Source organism: Lipotes vexillifer, unplaced genomic scaffold, assembly GCF_000442215.2.
Source record: "Lipotes vexillifer unplaced genomic scaffold, Lipotes_vexillifer_v1.1 scaffold1783, whole genome shotgun sequence".
NCBI lineage: Eukaryota > Metazoa > Chordata > Mammalia > Artiodactyla > Lipotidae > Lipotes > Lipotes vexillifer.
The window spans coordinates 1,281,638-1,301,294 of NW_006777435.1; the positions used below are offsets into that span (position 1 = coordinate 1,281,638).

Below are 19,657 nucleotides of genomic sequence, written 5' to 3' on the forward strand. Positions count from 1 at the left end.
GGTACGCGGGCCTCTCACTGTTGTGGCCTCTCCCGCTGCGGAGCACAGGCTCCGGACGCGCAGGCTCAGCAGCCATGGCTCACGGGCCCTGCCGCTCCGTGGCATGTGGGATGTTCCCAGACCGGGGCACGAACCCACATCCCCCGCATTGGCAGGCAGACTCTCAACCACTGAGCCACCAGGGAAGCCCTTTTCGGCCATTTTATGATTAAAATTCATACAATGTGAATGTAACTTTTATTTTGGCAATGATAAGGAAAATTTTGTCCCAGGAATCCTTATCACCTAACAGTTTTCTAGCTATTACCCCAATTACCACAAGGTGTCACTCTCTCCACCTTCAAATCAAAGGGTTTGCAAGGGAAAAGGCTGTTCTTATCAGTACAAAATGGAAAACACACTGAACTCCCAAGTTAATCTGAAAAACTTTAGAACCTCTTATATTTAGGAAGTAAAATTAGATAACTTGCTCAGTTCAGTGACAATGAAATACAGACTAGATATAAATGTTAAACTAAAAGTTTTTTTAAACTTTAGATGAAAAAGTTCATCACTATGTAAGAAATACAATCCCACAATCCACTACTTCAGTATCCAGATACCCTGGAATATTCCAAATGACCCTGAGGTCAACCTACAGATGCTGCTGGGTCAACTAGCCAGAGCTCAGAACTGCCACCAGCCACATTTAGGGCTCCTGCAAATGACCGTCTCTTCTTACCTGGAAATGTCAATAGTTCAAACCTCCCCTCCACCCCACCTCTGCATCCACAGCACAGGGGCTCTGGCTACTGTATTGACACACTGTATCTGCCTGTCAGTCCTCTGTCAGGGAATAAATAGTAAACTGTCAGTGCTCAAAGGAGCAGCATCATGAACCAGAAATTTTAAGAGCTTTAACCAAGGCATCCAAAAAGGTTACCTCCATTCTCCCTGTCCCCACCAGGCCATCATTAAAGTGTATTACAACTTAAAATCTGTTAACATTTGAGGAATCTAGATGAAGAACACGTAAGAATTTTTTAAATGTATTATTTGGAAATGATTTCAAACTTACTAAAAGGTGCAAGAAGTAACACAAAGAACCAAACACCCATTTACCTCCTCAGATTCGCCTACTGTTAATAGTTTACCATTGGCTTTATTTGCTATCTCCTATCCCTGTCCCTCTGCCTCTAATTGTCCCTTTTTCCTGAACCCTTAAGGATATACATCACAGTCCTTCACCCCTGAATATTCAGTGTGTGGTTCCCAAGAATACACAGACACGGCTGGGTTAAAAACTTCATAAATTTATACTGACACAATACGTTTACCTAATCTCACACACATTCCAGTTCCATCACCACACCTTTACAGCAGCTCCCGACAGCACTGGAGCCAGTGCAGGCACAGGGAGTGCATGGGTTGTCCTCCTAAGCCTCCTACGGCCTGGAATTTTCCCTCAGCCTTTGTATTTTTTGACACTGGCATTTTTGAGGATATAGCACCATTCAATCCTGGGCTTTTAGTACAACATTCCTCATTTTTTGTCTGTTTCACGCTTCTTTAACTGAAGTTATGCCTCAGCCAGAATACAGCCTAGCGATATCCATGCGCCTCTGTCACTTACATGATCACCCGATCACTGGGTCACAGTGTTGCCCAATTGTTCCACTGTGTAATTTCTGGTTGTTTCTTTTTCCTCACTTGTAACATAATAAACAGTCTGTGGGAAGACATTTTAAGATCATGCAAATTTCTGTTCCTCATCAAATTTTCCACAAAGAAATGCTTTGTACTATTTTTGCAACTTTTTTTAAAGTCTGAAATACTTACAAAACAGTTTTTTAGAATCTTTTAAAAAGCAAACAAAGCAACTCAAAATCTGAGTTTCAGGTCTACCTGATCATAAAATCTCCATGAAAGGGAGGAATATTAAACAAATAAACAAAAACCTGTGCCTCAGGCATAAGATTATAAAGGATAAATATTTTTTGGTCTCAGTATACTTGCAACCACTAGACATCGACAACAAATGGCTTTTCCTAAGATCTAGAAAGTTAACAACCCCATTAGCTTCTCACTTAAATGATTTTCCATAATTCAGCAGTTTTAAAGAGATGCTTCCACTTCACAGTCCTTTAGGAGCCAAATAGCAGCCGGAAGACTGCCAATGGCCGTGGGAAGCTCTTGCCCACACGCGTATCTGCCGGCCACTGTGCTCCTGCCTTTGAACCCCTGCCCCAGGCAGAGCCACCCCCACCCCCCACCCCCGTCACTTTGCTACTTAGAACGCAAACTCTTCCCACACGTTAAGACGGGTGGGACCTCACTTACTCTCTAAGTCGGAGATGATGAGGTTGTCATGAAGCTTCACTGCCCGGTGCTGTTCTACTTCATCTTCAAGTTCAAAGATCGTTTCTTTCATGTCACTCCTTTCTGTCTCTTTTTCTTCCAGCTCTGATCTTAATTTTTCTAATGTCATATTCAGATCTTCTATTTGCTTCTTAGCTTCTTCTTGGAAGGCTCTGTATTCATCTTCTACCTGTGCAAAATCGATAGTGCAGATAAGAGAAGTAAGAGTTGTTCTAAGATAAGTCCTAGGACAGAGGCACACCTTGTCTCAGCAGGGAGCTGAGCGTGAGCTGCTCTGCGTGAGCAAGAACGACCTGTGTAATAACTGGGTGGAAGGCACTCTCCAGTAACATGGACTTCACACAGTATGCTTAAGCATGATCTGCTGCCACATCACTGACTGAAATTACACTGACATCTCACTGAACTTCACTACGTTATTTATGAGGAAATTCTGGAAATTTTCCCTTCTCCAAAGTTTGGACTGAAGGCATGCTGATTAACGATTAATGATTAACATGCTTTCCCACAAAAATGATGTCTGATTTGTGACGGTTTCAAAATCAAATTAAAAATGGAAACAAAAAAGTTCTCTAATATAGTCAGTGTTAGTTCATAGTGGCCCCCAATATACATGCTCCGACAAATACCACATCTCCTAAACTGTATCTATGAAAGTTGCCACTTAAAAAATTAAGGTTTATATTATTCAAAATTTGAGCATAGATATACTGTTTCCTACTTTAAAAAATTTTTGCACTGAAACAGGAAATAAAATGTAAGCTAGGATAATTAGATAAGTCATGCAAATAAACACTACATCAGGGACTTCCCCAGTGGTGCAGTGGTTAAGAATCCACCTGCCAATGCAGGGGACACGGGTTCGATCCCTGGTCTGGGAAGATCCCACATGTGGCAGAGCAACTGAGCCGGCGCTCTAGGGCCCGCAGGCCACAACTACCGAGCCCACGTGCCACAACTACTGAAGCCCGAATGCCTAGAGCCTGTGCTCCGCAACAAGAGAAGCCACCGCAATGAGAAGCCTTCGCACTGCAACAAAGAGCAGCCCCTGCTCGCTGCAGCAAGAGGAAGCCTGCGCACAGCAACAAAGACCCAATGCAGCCAAAAAAATAAATAAATACATTTATTTTAAAAAATAATAATAAACACTACATCAGCAACCGCGTGGGGCACAGCCCTGGCGACTGCCAGCAACCCTGGGCTGCAGTTCTGACTGAGTCCTCACTATCACACTGCATGTAAAAAAAAGGGGGCTGGATCAATGATCACTAAGGTTCCAACCAGCAACAAACAATAGGCCTCTAAGAAACAGGAGCCTTCACATTCCAAAAGTATTTTTAAATCACAACAGAACTCTACTTGAAAAACTACAACCACAAAAGGATAAGAAGAGGCAGACATTGCTGGTCCCACAGACTGGAATACTGGCTCTCTGTTTTTCTTATGCCAAACTACACTACAGAGGAGGATGTAAAACTGCATGACACACTCCCCTGGGCATACCCAGAACTAGGGACAACTTCTGTTACAACTTCAGTTAGTTGTAACTCCAGCCCCATCCTCTCACAGGCAGGAAAACAGTAACAAAGTACAAGTGAGTGGAAGTGACATTATTATAAGAATACTTTTCACTCCATCCCAATACAAGAAAACCATTCTGAAGCTTAAAAAAATATCTGATTAACAAAAGCTAATGACACACCACCAGGGCTGCTGGCTCTCAGTAAGCATGCCATGTACTGCAGCCGCATTACACTGGTCCAGAACATTCTATCTACTTAAACAGTACCTTTGCGATGGTGTCCTGCAATCGATTGGCATCATTCCGGGTGTGAGCCAGATCTTCCTGCAGGCTACTGGCCAGAGTCTCTGCTTTTTCTTTGTCCAGCCTGACACTCTCCAGGAGATCCTGAATGTCAGACTTGTCTCCGGAGTTATGGATGGAATACAGCTCCGCCACTTTCTGCTTCTCGTTCTCCAGCTGGGCCTTCAGGCGATTCATCTCGATCTGGTCACTGGCCACTGTGGCTTTGAACTCCTCCAGCGTGGCTGCCAAGGCTGCCTTGCCCTTCTGCTCAGACTCGACGATTCGCTCCATGTGGTGGTTGCGCTCTTTGAGTGCCCCGATCATCTCCTGAGCTTCCTTGTTGTCTTGCTCAGCCATCTTCAAAGTATTGCTTAAATGCTGCTGGACGCCAAGAAGCTGCTCCCGTTCAAAACGGGTGTTCTCAGCTAGATCCATGTAGCGTTGCTCCAGTTCCATGTAGCGTCCACTTTTTATATCTTCGTCTATGACATAGGAAATGTGATGCTCATCTAGAAGGGAGCGGAAATATTCGATCTGTCGGCTGAAGTGTTCCAACTTATCGCTTTGCTGACATAACGACTCCATGAGAATCACCTTCTCCTCTCCGAGCCTTTCGTTTTCGCTGTTCAGCTCCTGGGTGATCTGCTGTAGATCAGCGAGCTCTTGCAGAGTCGCCTGAAGTTCCTCACTCGTACTGTGTTGGTTCTCCTCCATCTGGTGTATCCGTTCCGTCAAACAAGCGACGGACACTTCGCTGGCGTTCCCGCTGCTCCCCTTCCGAGAGCGCTCTATGCTCGGAATGCCTTCTGACTCCGAGGACGATGGTGCGTCCAGGGCATCATCGCTGGATGTGAGGGGCTGGTACACCTCGCTGCACTCGCTGTCCAGGTTGTCCATAGAGTTACTGTGCTGATGGTCCATGAGGGTGTTTTCATCCTGGCTCAGGAGATCCTCCACTGATCCAGGGGCAGAGCCCTCCACCGAGGAAGTCAGAGTCCCCCCTCCATCGCTCTGGTTACCAGTGGTGATCTCTGGGCTCAGGGACTGATAGCCAAACAGTTTTTCAGAATGGTCTAGCCTCTGCTCCAGGGAGAAGCCCAGTGCGTTCAACCTGTCCTTTAGCATTCTGTTTTCATTTTTCAGCTGGTTGAGCTCCTCGCGGATGGCAGTATTCTGTTCCTGTAACTGCAATAAAGTGGACTCGACGTCAGTGGGCTGGTGAACAATGATGGCTTCCTTCTCGGACTTCTCATCCCCCTCAGGAGGGTCCTCGTTAATGCCCAGCTGAGCACGCATGTCTCGGAGTTCATTCCTCAAATGTAAAATCTCCACGTCTTTGGTTTTTGCCAGTGTGAGAAGATCCTTCACTTTGGCTTCCAGAGCAGCTTTGTCACTGATCTGATTGTCCGATTTGGACTTGCTCATACGAATGTCGCATTCCGTAGCCGTGCGACTGCGGGAACGTTTAGCCAACGCCATATCATTAGCCCCCTGACCTGCAGAAGGTAGTTTTTTGCTCTGGTTTAGTCGGGTACGTTCACGTAATCTTTCTCTAGTAGAACTGGATTCTTTATTACCTGTGGAAGTGCTCCGCTTGGTTGAAGAACTCATGCCTACATGTTTAAGACAAAGAATATAAAGCAAAAACTTAGCAATAGAAAGGCACATAGTGGGACTTCCCTGGTGACGCAGTGGTTAAGAATAAGCCTGCCAATGAAGAGGACACAGGTTCGATCCCTGGTCCGGGAAGATCCCACATACCGCAGAGCAACTAAGCCTGTGCACCACAACTACTGAGCCTGCGCTCTAGAGCCCCTGAGCCACAACTACTGAAGCCCGGGCGCCTAGAGCCCATACTCTGCAACAAGAGAAGCCACCACAATGAGAAGCCCACGCACCGAAACGAAGAGTAGCCCCTGCTCGCCGTAACTAGAGAAAGCGTACGTGCAGCAACAAAGACCCAACGCAGCCAAAAATAAATAAATTAATTAATTAATTAAAAAAAGAAAGGCACATAGTTATGCCCCAGGTTGAATGAGATGTAATCTAAGGATCTATAATCATAATCACCCAGTGATTCTGACCTACACTAATTCTGCCTGAGAGTCTGGTTACTGTAAAGTTGTTTCCTCCAAACTGGAAGATCAATCTTCTTTTAATTATCAATTAAATGAAGTTACTACTGAGTTGAATACCGCAAAGGGGTGAGTTTTATGGAATGTGAATTATATCTCAATAAAGCTTTCACATTAAAAAAAAGCTATGCACATGAACTTGAATCCCAAACCATGGCTTTCAACAGGTGGCCAGGGACATAGTATCTAGGGCAAGCCAGATGAAGGTGACTCTAGGGATAGCCAGTCAGGTAGCAAACTAACTGCAGAAACAGACAGTGAAGGAAGATTACAGATGACCAGAAGTGAGAGGCAGCCTGTGGACAAACAAAAAACCTAAGCTACCTACAATAACCACAAAAACTATGATCAAAGTAAATGCAAAAAATTTTTCACACCATAAAATGCCACAAAACAGTACCATAACAAGAATTATTAGAATAGACAACATGCACTTATACTTACTACACACACATATTAACACTTCATACACATTAATTTACACAAGCTTCATTATCATCATCCTGTTTTACAGACAAAGAAACCCAAAAAGAGATGTTAAATCATCTGCTGACATCCCACAGGTAATACATGAATGAGCCAAGATTCACACACAGGCAGGCAGTCTAAACAGTATGCCACTCTGCTTCCCTAAGTGTTCGAAAACGATGATGCATCACTGCCAAGTTATAACAGCACATTCGTCAAATATGCTGCACAAGGCACACCATTACTTAACTGCTAAAATTTTAAACCTGTGCAAACAATTGACATGATCATGTATTTAATATAAAAAGAACAGGAGTATGTTTAAAAACCCACAAACACTTAAGGAAATCATTATTTTTTACTTTGAAAAATAAGTCCTAGACCTGACCAATAAATATTTTTAAAGAACCAACTGGTTCTTTATGTGGCAGGCACCAGGCTAACCAGGTAACAGGGAGTAAAAGGTCTACACGAGGGCTTCCCTGGTGGCGCAGTGGTTGGGAGTCTGCCTGCTGATGCAGGGGACGCGAGTTCGTGCCCTGGTCCGGGAGGATCCCGTGTGCCGTGGAGCGGCTGGGCCTGTGAGCCGTGGCCGCTGGGCCTGCGCGTCCGGAGCCTGTGCTCCGCAGCAGGAGAGGCCACAGCAGTGAGAGGCCCGTGTACCGCAGGGGGGAAAAAAAAAAAAAAAAAGGTCTACACGAGGGAGGATGATGTGGGAAGAGAGCCACTAATTCTGCCAGGGATCAGGTGTAGAGCAGGGTAGGGGATGCTGGTGGCCACGCGATAGATGAGGACGAGGTAGTGGAAGCAGCATGGTACACAGGAAGGAAAAGCAAGGTCCTACAGTCGATGGAAGCAGCAGGGGAAGGTTTCCATAGGGCCCTGAATGCCAGGGAGAACTTGGTGAGTTGCAGCAACAAACGCTCAATAAATTTTCTTGAGTAGGGAAGAAACACAGAGAAAGACTACTTTGATGGAAATTAAGCTAGAGGATGCGAAGTGAAACAGGAAGAAGGAAGAGCAGTAAAACTAAAGGAAGGCCTGCATTCGGGGAGCAAGAGCTAGATCTCCATAAGAGCAGAGAAGGGATAATAAATCTGTAATAGATTTCAAAGGCAGAAGTAACAGGATTAGGAGGAACAACTGCAAATGGAGGCCAAAAGAGGGAAAAGATGGGGCAACTGATCCGGGGAGGTGATAATTTCCAGCCTTGTGAGGGCAGGAGGCATTAGTCAGCAGGGAACCACGGGTGTGCACCCAGGGAATTCTAAAGGCTAGAACCAGGAGGAGATACTGGTGGGATTAGAGTACTGAATTTCCTTCTTACCACACAAGCTAGAGTGTTAAATGTGGTGACGACCCCAGGCTTCAGGGTGAAAGACTTAAGGTCCAGTCTCTGCTCCATCACCAGCTTTGAGGCCTGGTACAAAATGGGCACCCCGTAAGCATTCACTGAGCAAATGAATGCATGGCCCTGAGCAAGATACTTGAGCTTTCTAAGTGTAGCTTGCCATCTCTAAAATGAGACTAATGATAGCCTCTACTTCACAGGGCTGTAGTGACGATAAAATGGAATAACGCCTCTAAAGCAAAGTAAGGACTTCCACGTTTCCTCCGGGTGATCATATTGCACTGCTATTACAATTAACAGTGCGGCGTGACCTGGAGTGGGTGGAAGAATCCACAGAGGGTCACAGCAGGAGAGATGACAGTAGGCAAACCTGGGCTAGGAAAAAATCCAGTACACACAAGAGGGGACAAGAGCCTAAATAATGATAGAAAAAGAAGGTCTGCTATAATTTCTACCAATTTGCTTTCATACACTTTATTACAAACATATGACCTTAAGTTTATAGGAAGTTTCAAAGTTTTTTTCTTTAAGTGTAAGAAGTAAAATATGATAACATTACTCCTTGGACTACAGAATGAGATCTAGAAACAAACTGCTGCTAATGAAGGAAGAAAGAATGGTAGGACTGGAATGAATGGATCTAGGCATCAACCATCAGAGGCTGCTAACAACATGGAACGGGAAACGGCCAGAAACAATGGGCCTCCTGACGGACAGACAATTATTACCTAGGAAGGAATTGGCAGGGTTAAGAGGAAGGAACCTGAGTCTGTCCCATCAAGGCTCTAAATTCAATGACATTTCTAGTAAACAGAGAATAAAAGAATAAAATCAAGGACATCATAGGAATGTGACATCAAAATCCAGATCACAGGACTTCCCTGATGGCACAGTGGTTAAGAATCCGCCTACCTATGCAGGGGACACTGGTTCGATCCCTGGTCCAGGAAGATCCCACATGCCGCAGAGCAACTAAGCCCGTGTGCCACAACTACTGAAGCTCACACGCCGATAGCCTATGCTCTGCAACGAAGAATGGCCCACGCTCGCTGCAACTAGAGGAAGCCCGCTTGCAGCAGCAAAGACCCAACCCAGACAAAAATAAATAAATAATTTTAAAAAAAAATCCAGATCACAGGAGGCAGTTTCATAGTGGTCCAGTGGTTAGGGCTCGGCGCTTTCACTGCCAGGGCCTGGGTTCAATCCCTGGCCGGGGAACTAAGATCCCACAAGCCACACAGCACGACCCAAGGGTGGGGGGACATCAAGATCATGGGAAACTCTACAGATCAAACAACCAGTTTCCACAAAAATTAAATTGCAAGAAAAAAGTGGGATGAACTCATAGATTTAAAATGAAGATTTAAGAGACACTTCACCAATTACTATACATGGACCTTAAGTGAATCCTGGTAAATCCTGATCCAAACAAATAAGTAAATATATGTATGTAATATTTATAAGACAGTTAGAAATTTAAATACTTAGTGAATAATATATGATTTGAGAAATGACTATTAATTATTTTAAGGACTGATAATGGTATTATGAATATATTTTTAAAAGAATCCTTGTCTTTCAAAGATAATTAAATATTTGTGGATGACATCTGGAATTTGCTTCAAAATAGGGGAAGGTGGGTGTCAAGGAGCTAAGAGTGGCCATCAGGTGATAAGGGTGATGAGTACATAGAGGTGAAATACCAGATACTTTTGTGCATGTTTGAAATTTTCTACGATTAGATGGAATTCCCTAAATACCACTGCACTCACCTACTCAAACACAAAGGCAGTGTAACCCTCACACAGAGTGCGCGCATACCTGTGCTACTCTTGGGTCTGTTCTCCATGGTGCTCACGGCAGGGGCGGATGCTGATGGTGCTGCGGAAGGGCAGGTGCTTTTCTTCCCTTTGACACCATTAGTCACAGTCACCCCTCCAGCCATCCCAGCTAAAAGGTCATCACTGCTCTTGGTCTAGAAGCAACAGAAGATAAAAACAAATCGATTAGATGAAGCAAGATTAAATAACATTTTGACACTAAACAAAGCCCTTCACTTTTACGCCGAGTTCAAGAACTCTACAAGGACTTTCTGGCAGTTGCCAAGCAGCACATCACTCTGTGCTACAGAAACAGAGCTTCTTCACTGCTTCATAAATGATCACACACTTCTTTTTTTAATTAATTTTATTAAATCTTCACCCTAGCATATACTTTTTTTTCTTTTATAAAGCCATTTAAAATTTTATTTTATTTAGTTATTTATTTTGGCCACACCGCGCACAGCATGCAGAATCTTAGTTCCCCACCCAGTGATCAAACCTGCACCCCCTGCATTGGAAGCACGGAGTCTGAACCACTGGACCTCCAGGGAAGTCACACACACACTTCTTTTTAAAATATGAAAGTCATAATGTACTCAGAGATGTTATGGAAGCCCACTGTGTGCCCCCACGTGCCAGATTCAGTGAGGGGTGGGAGAAAGTGCAGACATCCTCCTTGCTACCGCTCATCTAGGATGTGACTCTAGGATAGCGACATCACATGTGCTATCTCAGGAAAGGTCTGTAAGGCCACAGAAATGCCACCTTGCAGTTTCCAGAGAGAAGCAGTACTGAGGGTCAGGAGGAATCTTCACTGCTCTGAAGTGATGCAACGATGGAGCCAATGTCTAAAAGAAGTTATTCTGAAATTTATTTTTCTTACCTCTATTTTTTTTTTGTAGTCTAATTTAAGCCAAAATTGAAAGGAGGGTTTTTTTTTAAAGCCTAAGTAATATACAAATAAAAAATTAGAAATTTTATGGTTAGAGTGAGGGTTAAATGATCATACTACTCGAGAAAGACCATTTGTAATATTTATTTATGTTTTATGAAGATGATTGAAAAAAATGTGAGCTTTTTAAAAAGAAAACAAGCACTCTGGAGAACTGGATTGGGTATAAAATTGTTACTTAAGAAAAACAGTGAAGAAATCTGATTTTACTTCTCCTAGAAATGAGAGAGAACAAAGAGGAGTTAAAGGTCTGTGAGGGAAAAAAAAAACCCCTGCTTTTAAATAAAATAACCAAAAGTTTTGCCCACTAGGGTGAAGGCACAAGTTAACCAGCCAACTTATGTTGTTTCCCATTGAGATAATCACCCTCGGATAATCACAATGAATTCATTTCTACAAATTAAAATGGTTCAAAAACAACTCATCTCTAAATCTGAAGCCTCTCCCAGTTCTAAATGTCAGTGACTGTATATGGAGTAGTAGCATTAGGTAGGTCAATCTGTCTTACTAAAAAAGAGGCAGATGGGCTTCCCTGGTGGCACAGTGGTTGAGAGTCCGCCTGCTGAAGCAGGGGACACGGGTTCGTGCCCCCGTCCGGGAAGATCCCACATGCCGCAGAGCGGCTGGGCCCGTGAGCCATGGCCGCTGAGCCTGCGCTCCGCGACGGGAGAGGCCACAACAGTGAGAGGCCCGCATACCGCAAAAAAAAAAAAAAAAAAAAAAAAGAGGCAGAAAGAAGATTAATGTTTTAAATGAATTGTCAGAATTAAGCTTTGGTAATTTAGGGTTGTCATATTATGAAAAATCTAGATCACATAATAAGGAAGGGGGATATTGCATTAATCATTGAGGATTGTTCATATTCTTTTTTTTTTTTTTTTTTTTTGCGGTACGCAGGCCTCTCACTGTTGTGGCCTCTCCCGTTGCGAAGCACAGGCTCCGGACGCGCAGGCTCAGCGGCCATGGCGCACGGGCCGCTCCGCAGCATGTGGGATCTTCCCAGACCGGGGCACGAACCCGCGTCCCCTGCATCGGCAGGCTGACTCTCAACCACTGTGCCACCAGGGAAGCCCTGTTCATATTCTTTAAGACTAGTTTCTCTTAATGAAACTGGTTATCAAGTATGATGCAAAAAAAAAAAATTGTAAATCAAGTTACACCCCCTTCCTGTCAATTTGTACCTCATCTACTAAGCAGTAAATAAACTTAGCAGACTCTTACATTTTCAAATTATTTTTTATATTGTTAATAAAAGTTAAAATTATCTTTGAACTAGTTTTCCTTCCTCCATAAGTTAAATATTCTTTCCTTCCATAACAATTACATCTGAAGACCACCCTACATACTCCTGTTAAAAGTGGCTGAATTGTCACAGTTCTCTGTCTACAATTTGCCTTTGGGTAATAGCAAAGTTAAACATACATCAGAGCACCAAATCAAAATCTATGCGATTATCACAATAACTAGAATAATACAATATTGTCACATGAATTAACCAAACTGTATATATAGGCACTTGATTTATGACCAAAGAAGCAGTACAGAAAAAATGGAGTTTTCAACAAATGGTGCTAGGTCAACTGTATATTCACAAAGGAAAAAAGATGAATGAGCCCTATTTCACACCATATCAAAAATAAATTCCAAGGCTTTCTATCATTCAAAATCCTGAATGATAAAACAAAAAACTGAAAAATTTGACCTCATAAAAATCTTAAGAAAAAATTTAAATTTTTGCATGGCCAAAAAAAAATAAGCAAAGTTTAAAAATAAAATCCACACATGAGAAACTGGGTAAGTGTACTTGTAATATCTCACAGATAAAGGGCTAATATCCCTAATACACAAAGAACTCTTAAAAATCAAGGGGAAAGAGACCAAAAAACACAAAGAATAGTGAGCAAAATGAACAATCACATACAATCAACTCACACAAATGTACGAAAGAAGGTGATTAGTCAGACTAACTCATATTAGAAATACAAAGTAAACAACATTGAGATACCACTTCTCACCTCAGACTGGCACAAAAGGAAAAAGTATGACACACTCCTTTGGGAAGGATGTGAGGAAACAGGCCCTCTCACAAGTTGTTGGCGAGACTGCAGCTTGATTGACAGAGCCTTACGGAAGGAGTCTGGTGACATCTAACAAAGCTACATACGCCTTTACCTCCTGCCCAGCAATCCCACTTCTAGGAATTTAAACCTGAAGACACACTTCCAATAAGACAAAAATACATTTGCATAAATTTACTCATTGCAGCATTGTTTTTAGTTGCAAAATACTGGAAACACCTTAAACGCCTGTACAAAGGTTAGTAGCTGAATAAACTATATATATCCATCCAATGAAATGTTAAACAGAATGAGAAAGACTGCTAAAAAGTGGTGTGAAGAGATTTCTAGAATACGTTAAGTGGAAAAAAGCCAAGTGCAAAAGTATATCTAATTATGTCAACTTTTGTGTAAGAAAGCGGAAATACAAAATAAACATCTGCTCATTTATGCAAAAAGAAACATAGAAAAACTAAATTAGACTGCTTACTTCTAAGCAGTGGGTGGAGACAGAGTAAGGAGGATGGGGGGCACTTCTCTGACCACATCTCATACAGTTGTGACGCGTGGAACCACGGGAGTGCTTCACGTGTTCACAATGAATAATTAAACAAACAAGGGTGGGGGGACCCTAAAGTGGAACACAATGGGAACAAGTGGACACAACTCCATTTTAAATGAATCATACAACCACATGGGGTTGGAATGGGGGCAATCAAGTATCTTTTGAACACACTATTTTGATTATAAACCCTCAAACTCTCAAGCTAAATACAAAAAAGTATAAATTCTGAATTCCAGCTGGTAGAATTGTATTTTGCAGTGGTAACAGTGAGTAAATCTGTATTTTCTGTATATTCTAGGATTGAGAAAATAAACAAATCTATTATAGATAACCAATGCCACTGTCAGAGGAAGGGATTACAATTATGGAAAGTGCAAAGGCTACTAGCAACCTTGTGTAGCAACTGGAATTGGAAGTATCAGTGTGAACTCTGAGGTTTTAATGTGTATGGAGAGAAGTAGATACAGAAATTGCTACTGATATGCATGTACACACGTGTGCGCGCTCCTACCTCTGTCTGATGAAAGGGCTTATAAACAATATGTGCAAAAGCCATGAGCACACCTAGCTTCCAGATGGTTTAAATGCTACCCCTCACTGAAGAGATCAAGGCCTCCTTGAAGACAAGGCTGATTCTAGGGCTGGGGCTGGAAAAGCAGGAAATTTACTGTGCCAGAAATTAAGAAATTGCTCAGAGAGGGGCTTCCCAGGTGGCGCAGTGGTTAAGAATCCTCCTGCTAATGCAGGGGACACAGGTTCGAGCCCTGGCCCGGGAAGATCCCACATGCCGCAGAACTAAGCCCAGGCGCCACAACTACTGAGCCTGCGCTCTAGAGCCTGCTTGCTCCAACTACTGAGCCCGCATGCCTGGAGCCCATGCTCCGCAACAAGAGAAGCCACCACAGTGAGAAGCCCGCACACCGCAATGGAGAAGCCCCTGCTCACTGCAACTAGAGAAAGCCCGCGTGCAGCAATGAAGACCCAACGTGGCCAAAAATAAATTAAAAAAAAAAAGAAAGAAAGAAATTGCTCAGAGAATACGAGGACACAAGACTCAGCTTGAAGGGACTCCCACCGGCCAACCTGGGGACAATCTGAGCATCAAAATAAATGATGCTAACAGTTTACGGCCCACTTAAGAAGAATCCATGAATCCACACTAATATAAATGAATACACAAATGGGAGAAAAGTAAATACTCTTCCTTATAGTAGAATGCTGACTAATAATTGTAGAAGGAATGATGGAATTATAAAATTACCACTTGGTAAAAATCACAGTAATAATCATAGTAATAATTGATTCTGGAAAGAATTACTAAAAATTGCTAAAACTAACGTGAAAGTTTGATGAGAGAAGGATATTTACAGTGTCAAAGTATTTTCGACAAGATACTTATTTTTACAAAAGGCGACATAGTAACCTGATAGTGGAGGAACCTAGCAGACACCACCTTCGCCAAGTTATCATCACCAGGAACACTGACACCACACACCACGTGCCTATGGAAATGCTGCACCTAGGACGCCCAGCTTCTGTGGGACTCCTGTGGGACCCTGCAGCCCCAGCCTATGGAAACACTGACAAACCCAAATGTGGAGGACAGTCAGCCAAACAAATGGAACTGCACGCTTTAGTAAATGTCAAGGTCCCAAAAGACAAAGACTGAGGAACTATTCCAAATTTAAGGAGAATGAAAAACAGCTATATGCAATTCACAACCCCGGACTGAATCCTGGACCAGAAAAAAATTTTTCTTCCTTTTTTGCTAAAGTGGACATTAGCACAATTGGTGAAATTTAACTAAAGTCTACAGATCAGATACTAGCATTTTATCCATGTTCATTTCCAGATGTTATCATTGTACTATGGTTATAAGAGAATGGTCTTGTTTTTTAAGGAAATACACACTGAAATATTCAGCAATAAAGGAGCATTAGCTCTACAATTTACACTTAAACAGATCAAGAAAAAAATTATGTACTTCTGGGGGCTTCCCTGGTGGCTCAGTGGTTAAGAATCCGCCTGCCAATGCAGGGGACACAGGTTTGAGCCCTGGTCCAGGACGATCCCACATGCCGCGGAACAACTAAGCCCATATTCCACAACTACTGAGCCTGTGCTCTAAGAGTCTGTGAGCCACAACTACTGAGCCCGTGTGCCACAACTACTGAAGCCCACGCGCCTACAGCCCGAGCTCTACAACAAGAGAAGCCACCGCAATGGGAAGCGCGCGCACCACAACGAAGAGTAGCTCCCGCTCACCGCAACTAGAGAAAGCCTGTGCACAGCAACAAAGACCCAACGCAGCCAAATAATTAATTAATTAAAACAAAAAGAAGTAGAAAGAGAAGGTACAGAGCAGGAGAATATATGTACAACGCATATAAATGACAAAGGGTTCACGTCTAGAATAGGTAAAGAATGATAAATCAGTACAAAGAAACACACTGCACCACCTCAGCCACTAGGATGGCTACTACCAAAAAACAGAAGAAACAAGTGCTTGCAGGGATTAGCAAAAGGGGAACCCTTGTGCACTGTTGGTGGGAATATAAAATGCTGCAGCTGCTGTGGAAAACAGTATGGTCGTTTTTCAAAAATTAAAAATCAAACTACCATACAACCCCACAATTCCACTTCTGGGTATATACCCAAAAGAATTGAAAGCAGGGTCTCTAAGAGATATTTGCACACCCATGTTCACAGCTATTATTCACAATAGCCAAAAGGTAGAAGCAACCCAAGTATCCGCTGATGGAACCATGGATAAACAAAGTGTGCTCTATACATACAGTGGAGTATTATTCAGCCTTAAAAAGGAAGGAAATTCTGCAATATGCTACAACGTAGATGACTCTGAAGACATTTTGCTACGGTAAATAGGCCAGTCACAAAAAGACAAATACTGTGTAATTCTACTCATATGAAGTACTCAGAGTAGTCAGACTCACAGAGACAGAGAGTGGAATGGTGGTTGCCAGGGACTGGGAGGAGGAGATGGGGAGTTAGTGTTCAATGGCGACAGAGTCTCAGTCTGGGAAAATGAAAAAGTTTTGAAGATGGACGGTGGTGACAGTTACTCAGCAATGTGAATGTACTTAATGCCACAAAACGGTACACTTAACAATGGTTAAGATGATAAATGTTATGTGTGTTTTACCACACACACACACACACAAAGTTGAGGAAAAAAAGACACCACAGTAAAAATATGGGCAAGTGATTTGAACAGGCACTTCACATAAGAGAATATCTAAATGTCCACTAAACACTTAAAAATAAGATATGAAAAGGTGCTTAATCTCATCGATAACAACACAAATGCAAATTAAAGCCACTTTACAACACCTCTCTGAATGGTTACAATGAAAAGAGTAATGTAAGTGCAGGTGAGGATGTGGGGCATCCCAGAGTAACCCCTTTGGGAAATGACTGGCCATCTACCTATGAAAGGTGAATGCACCTTACAACCCAACAGTTTCACTCCTGGTTATGGAGTCAACAGAAATGGGTGCACCTGCGTATAAAAGACGTGTGTAGGATGTTCATAACAGTACTATGACTAATAGCCCCAAAGGAAACTCCAGATAGATGTCCATCAAGGGCAGAAGAGGTGTATGGCTTGTGGACATTCCACGGTTAGTAATCAGCAAGGAGGAGCTGCTTACACATGAATGTATATACAAAACAGACTCACAGACATAGAAAACAAACTTATGGTTACCAAAGGGGAAGGTGGCAGGAGGGTGGATAAATCAGGAGTACAGGATTAACAGATACACACTACTATACATAAAATAAGATAAGCAACAGGGATTTACTACAGCACATGGAACTATAATCAATATTTTTTAAGACGTATAATGGAAAATAATCTAAATATATATATAATATAGCTGAATCACTTTGTTGTACACCTGAAACTAACACAATATTGTAAATCAATTATACTTCAATTAAGAAAAAAAAAAAGGGAGGAGCTGCTGCTATAGGCAACAACAGAGATGAAGATCATGACCTAAACAGAGTTAAGGAAACCAGACACACATAAAAAGAACTTCATGTCCAATTACATCTATATAAAGATCCAAAACAGGCAAAATGAATCTTGGGGGCTAGAAGTTAGGGTGGGAGTTACTTCCGGAGAGGAAGGAAAGGGCAGTGATGAAGGGGGCACAGAGGGGTCGGGGGGGAGGCCACTGAGGTGCAGGCAGGCTCTGCTTCCTGACCTGGCTGATGGCCCAGGGTACATTCACCCCTCACTAAGCCCAACACAGATGCTTTGTGAACTTCTCTGGGTGTATGTTCTACTTTATCAGAAAAGTAAAAACAAAACAAGAAACAACTCTGCACTTTCCAACTTGCCTTTTACACGAAGGTACTTGGCAGGCTCTGATATTTTTTTCTGTTTTAATTTTTGTTACACAGTTCTATAAATACATGTGCATTCCCACATGTAAACATCCCCCATCAGCAACAGTCAAAAAAAAATGAAATTGATGAAGGAATAGATTTTTCGCCTACTTTTTAATAACAGGTGCAAAACACAATCATTTGGTAAAAACATACAGATACAAATAACGAAATAATACAACCAAAGAATACATGCTTCTCCAGGTAAAGTCCAAGTTTCATAGTCTTCATCTCCGTCTCATAATTTAAGATTAGTTTAAAATTTCTACCTTCCAGGTTTCAGAGATGGATTACTCAGTCAAACTGTGAGCTAACTTTTTTTTTTTTTTGCGGTACGCGGGCCTCTCACTGTTGTGGCCTCTCCTGTTGCGGAGCACAGGCTCCGGACGCGCAGGCTCAGTGGCCATGGCTCACGGACCTAGCCGCTCCGCAGCATGTGGGATCTTCCCGGGCCAGGGCACGAACCCGTGTCCCCTGCATCGGCAGGGGGACTCTCAACCACTGCGCCACCAGGGAAGCCCCTGTGAACTAACTTTTACACTGAAAAGGTATGATCACAAATCATCATTGAGAATCATCAATTATTTAGATAAACCCTAACTTACTAACTCTCATCTATCAAGTTTTAGAAAAAAGTATCCCCAGGACAATGAAAAAGTGTACTACTTCTAAAGGATTAAGTGTGGACAGCCGGAAAGTGCAGGCATGTAGGAGACCACCTCTACCTGGAAATAACCCTCTCTGCTGGCTGTGACAAAGAAGACAGACCCACACAAAGGCCCAAGCCAGATGTTACAGCTACTCACAGAAACGGGACCAATTAATTTCCTCCAAACATGCTGTGAACAGCCATAGTGCTTCTTTTCATGTTTACAGAAGCTCCATTCAGACTGAAAAAGGTCCTACCCAACATCTCACTAGATCTAGCTACAAAGAACATTTGAAATGAGAGGTAAAGAAACACATATCCTTGGGGATTCCCTGGAGGTCCAGTGGTCAGGACTCGGCACGTTCAATGCCAGGGCTGGTTTCAATCCTTGGTTGCAGCCAAGAAAAGAAACACATATCCCTGTACCCTGCCAAGTGTAAGAAAAGTGTTGGTGTTATGTGAATCCTGCGCAGTGACAGACCCGTGTGGGTGTCCACGAGAGTGGATGTGTGGACACGGTGTCTCAATGATTAAAAGCCAAATGCTTCATTCTTCTGGTAATCATAAAGGCTCCATCAGTTACAGAATTCAAGTTGTGGGAAGTGACCATATGCTAGAGAAGCACAGTGAAATATGAAACTTATAAAAATAAAATAACACAAGTTTGTGGGTTCCCTAGGTCCTTTCGCTTTTTCCAATTTTTCTATCATTTTCACTATTTTCTTCTTTCCCTCTTACTCTAATTTCTATTCAATGACTTTCTCCCCCTCCTTTTTTAAGTAAAGCACTTGCTCTAGTTGAGGTAAAGTGTTCCCAAATAGTTTCACCTCTTCTATGACCCTCCCCACTCCACACACACACACACACACACACACACACACACACACACACACACAGAACTACTTAAATCAGCCAACTCAGCAAAGCCAAAGCCATGGACAGCTGGCACAGAGCAGGGATATAGTTCTGCCTTACAATGAAGAAGTACTCACTGCTCAAAACTAGGCTGCCATCGACTCAGGATACATGCTTTGGAAGACCAGACATGCTGCTCAGGACACGCTCCAGAGTGAACC

At 42.8% G+C, this 19,657-nt stretch overlaps 1 protein-coding gene across 3 annotated transcripts in view; it reads right to left on the reverse strand.

The window, feature by feature from the left end:
• Window positions 1-19,657, reverse strand: part of SPECC1L (sperm antigen with calponin homology and coiled-coil domains 1 like) — a 121,821-nt gene that overhangs the window by 71,709 nt on the left and 30,455 nt on the right. For 2 of the 3 annotated variants that reach the window (XM_007451041.1, XM_007451040.1), the window contains exons 3-5: window positions 9,941-10,094; window positions 4,148-5,778; window positions 2,320-2,527 (exon numbers count right to left, since the gene is read on the reverse strand). In XM_007451041.1, the coding sequence (XP_007451103.1) occupies window positions 2,320-2,527; window positions 4,148-5,778; window positions 9,941-10,094 (1,993 nt within the window). The remainder of the gene's footprint in view (window positions 1-2,319; window positions 2,528-4,147; window positions 5,779-9,940; window positions 10,095-19,657) is intronic. The other variant, XM_007451042.1, reaches the window with a different exon arrangement.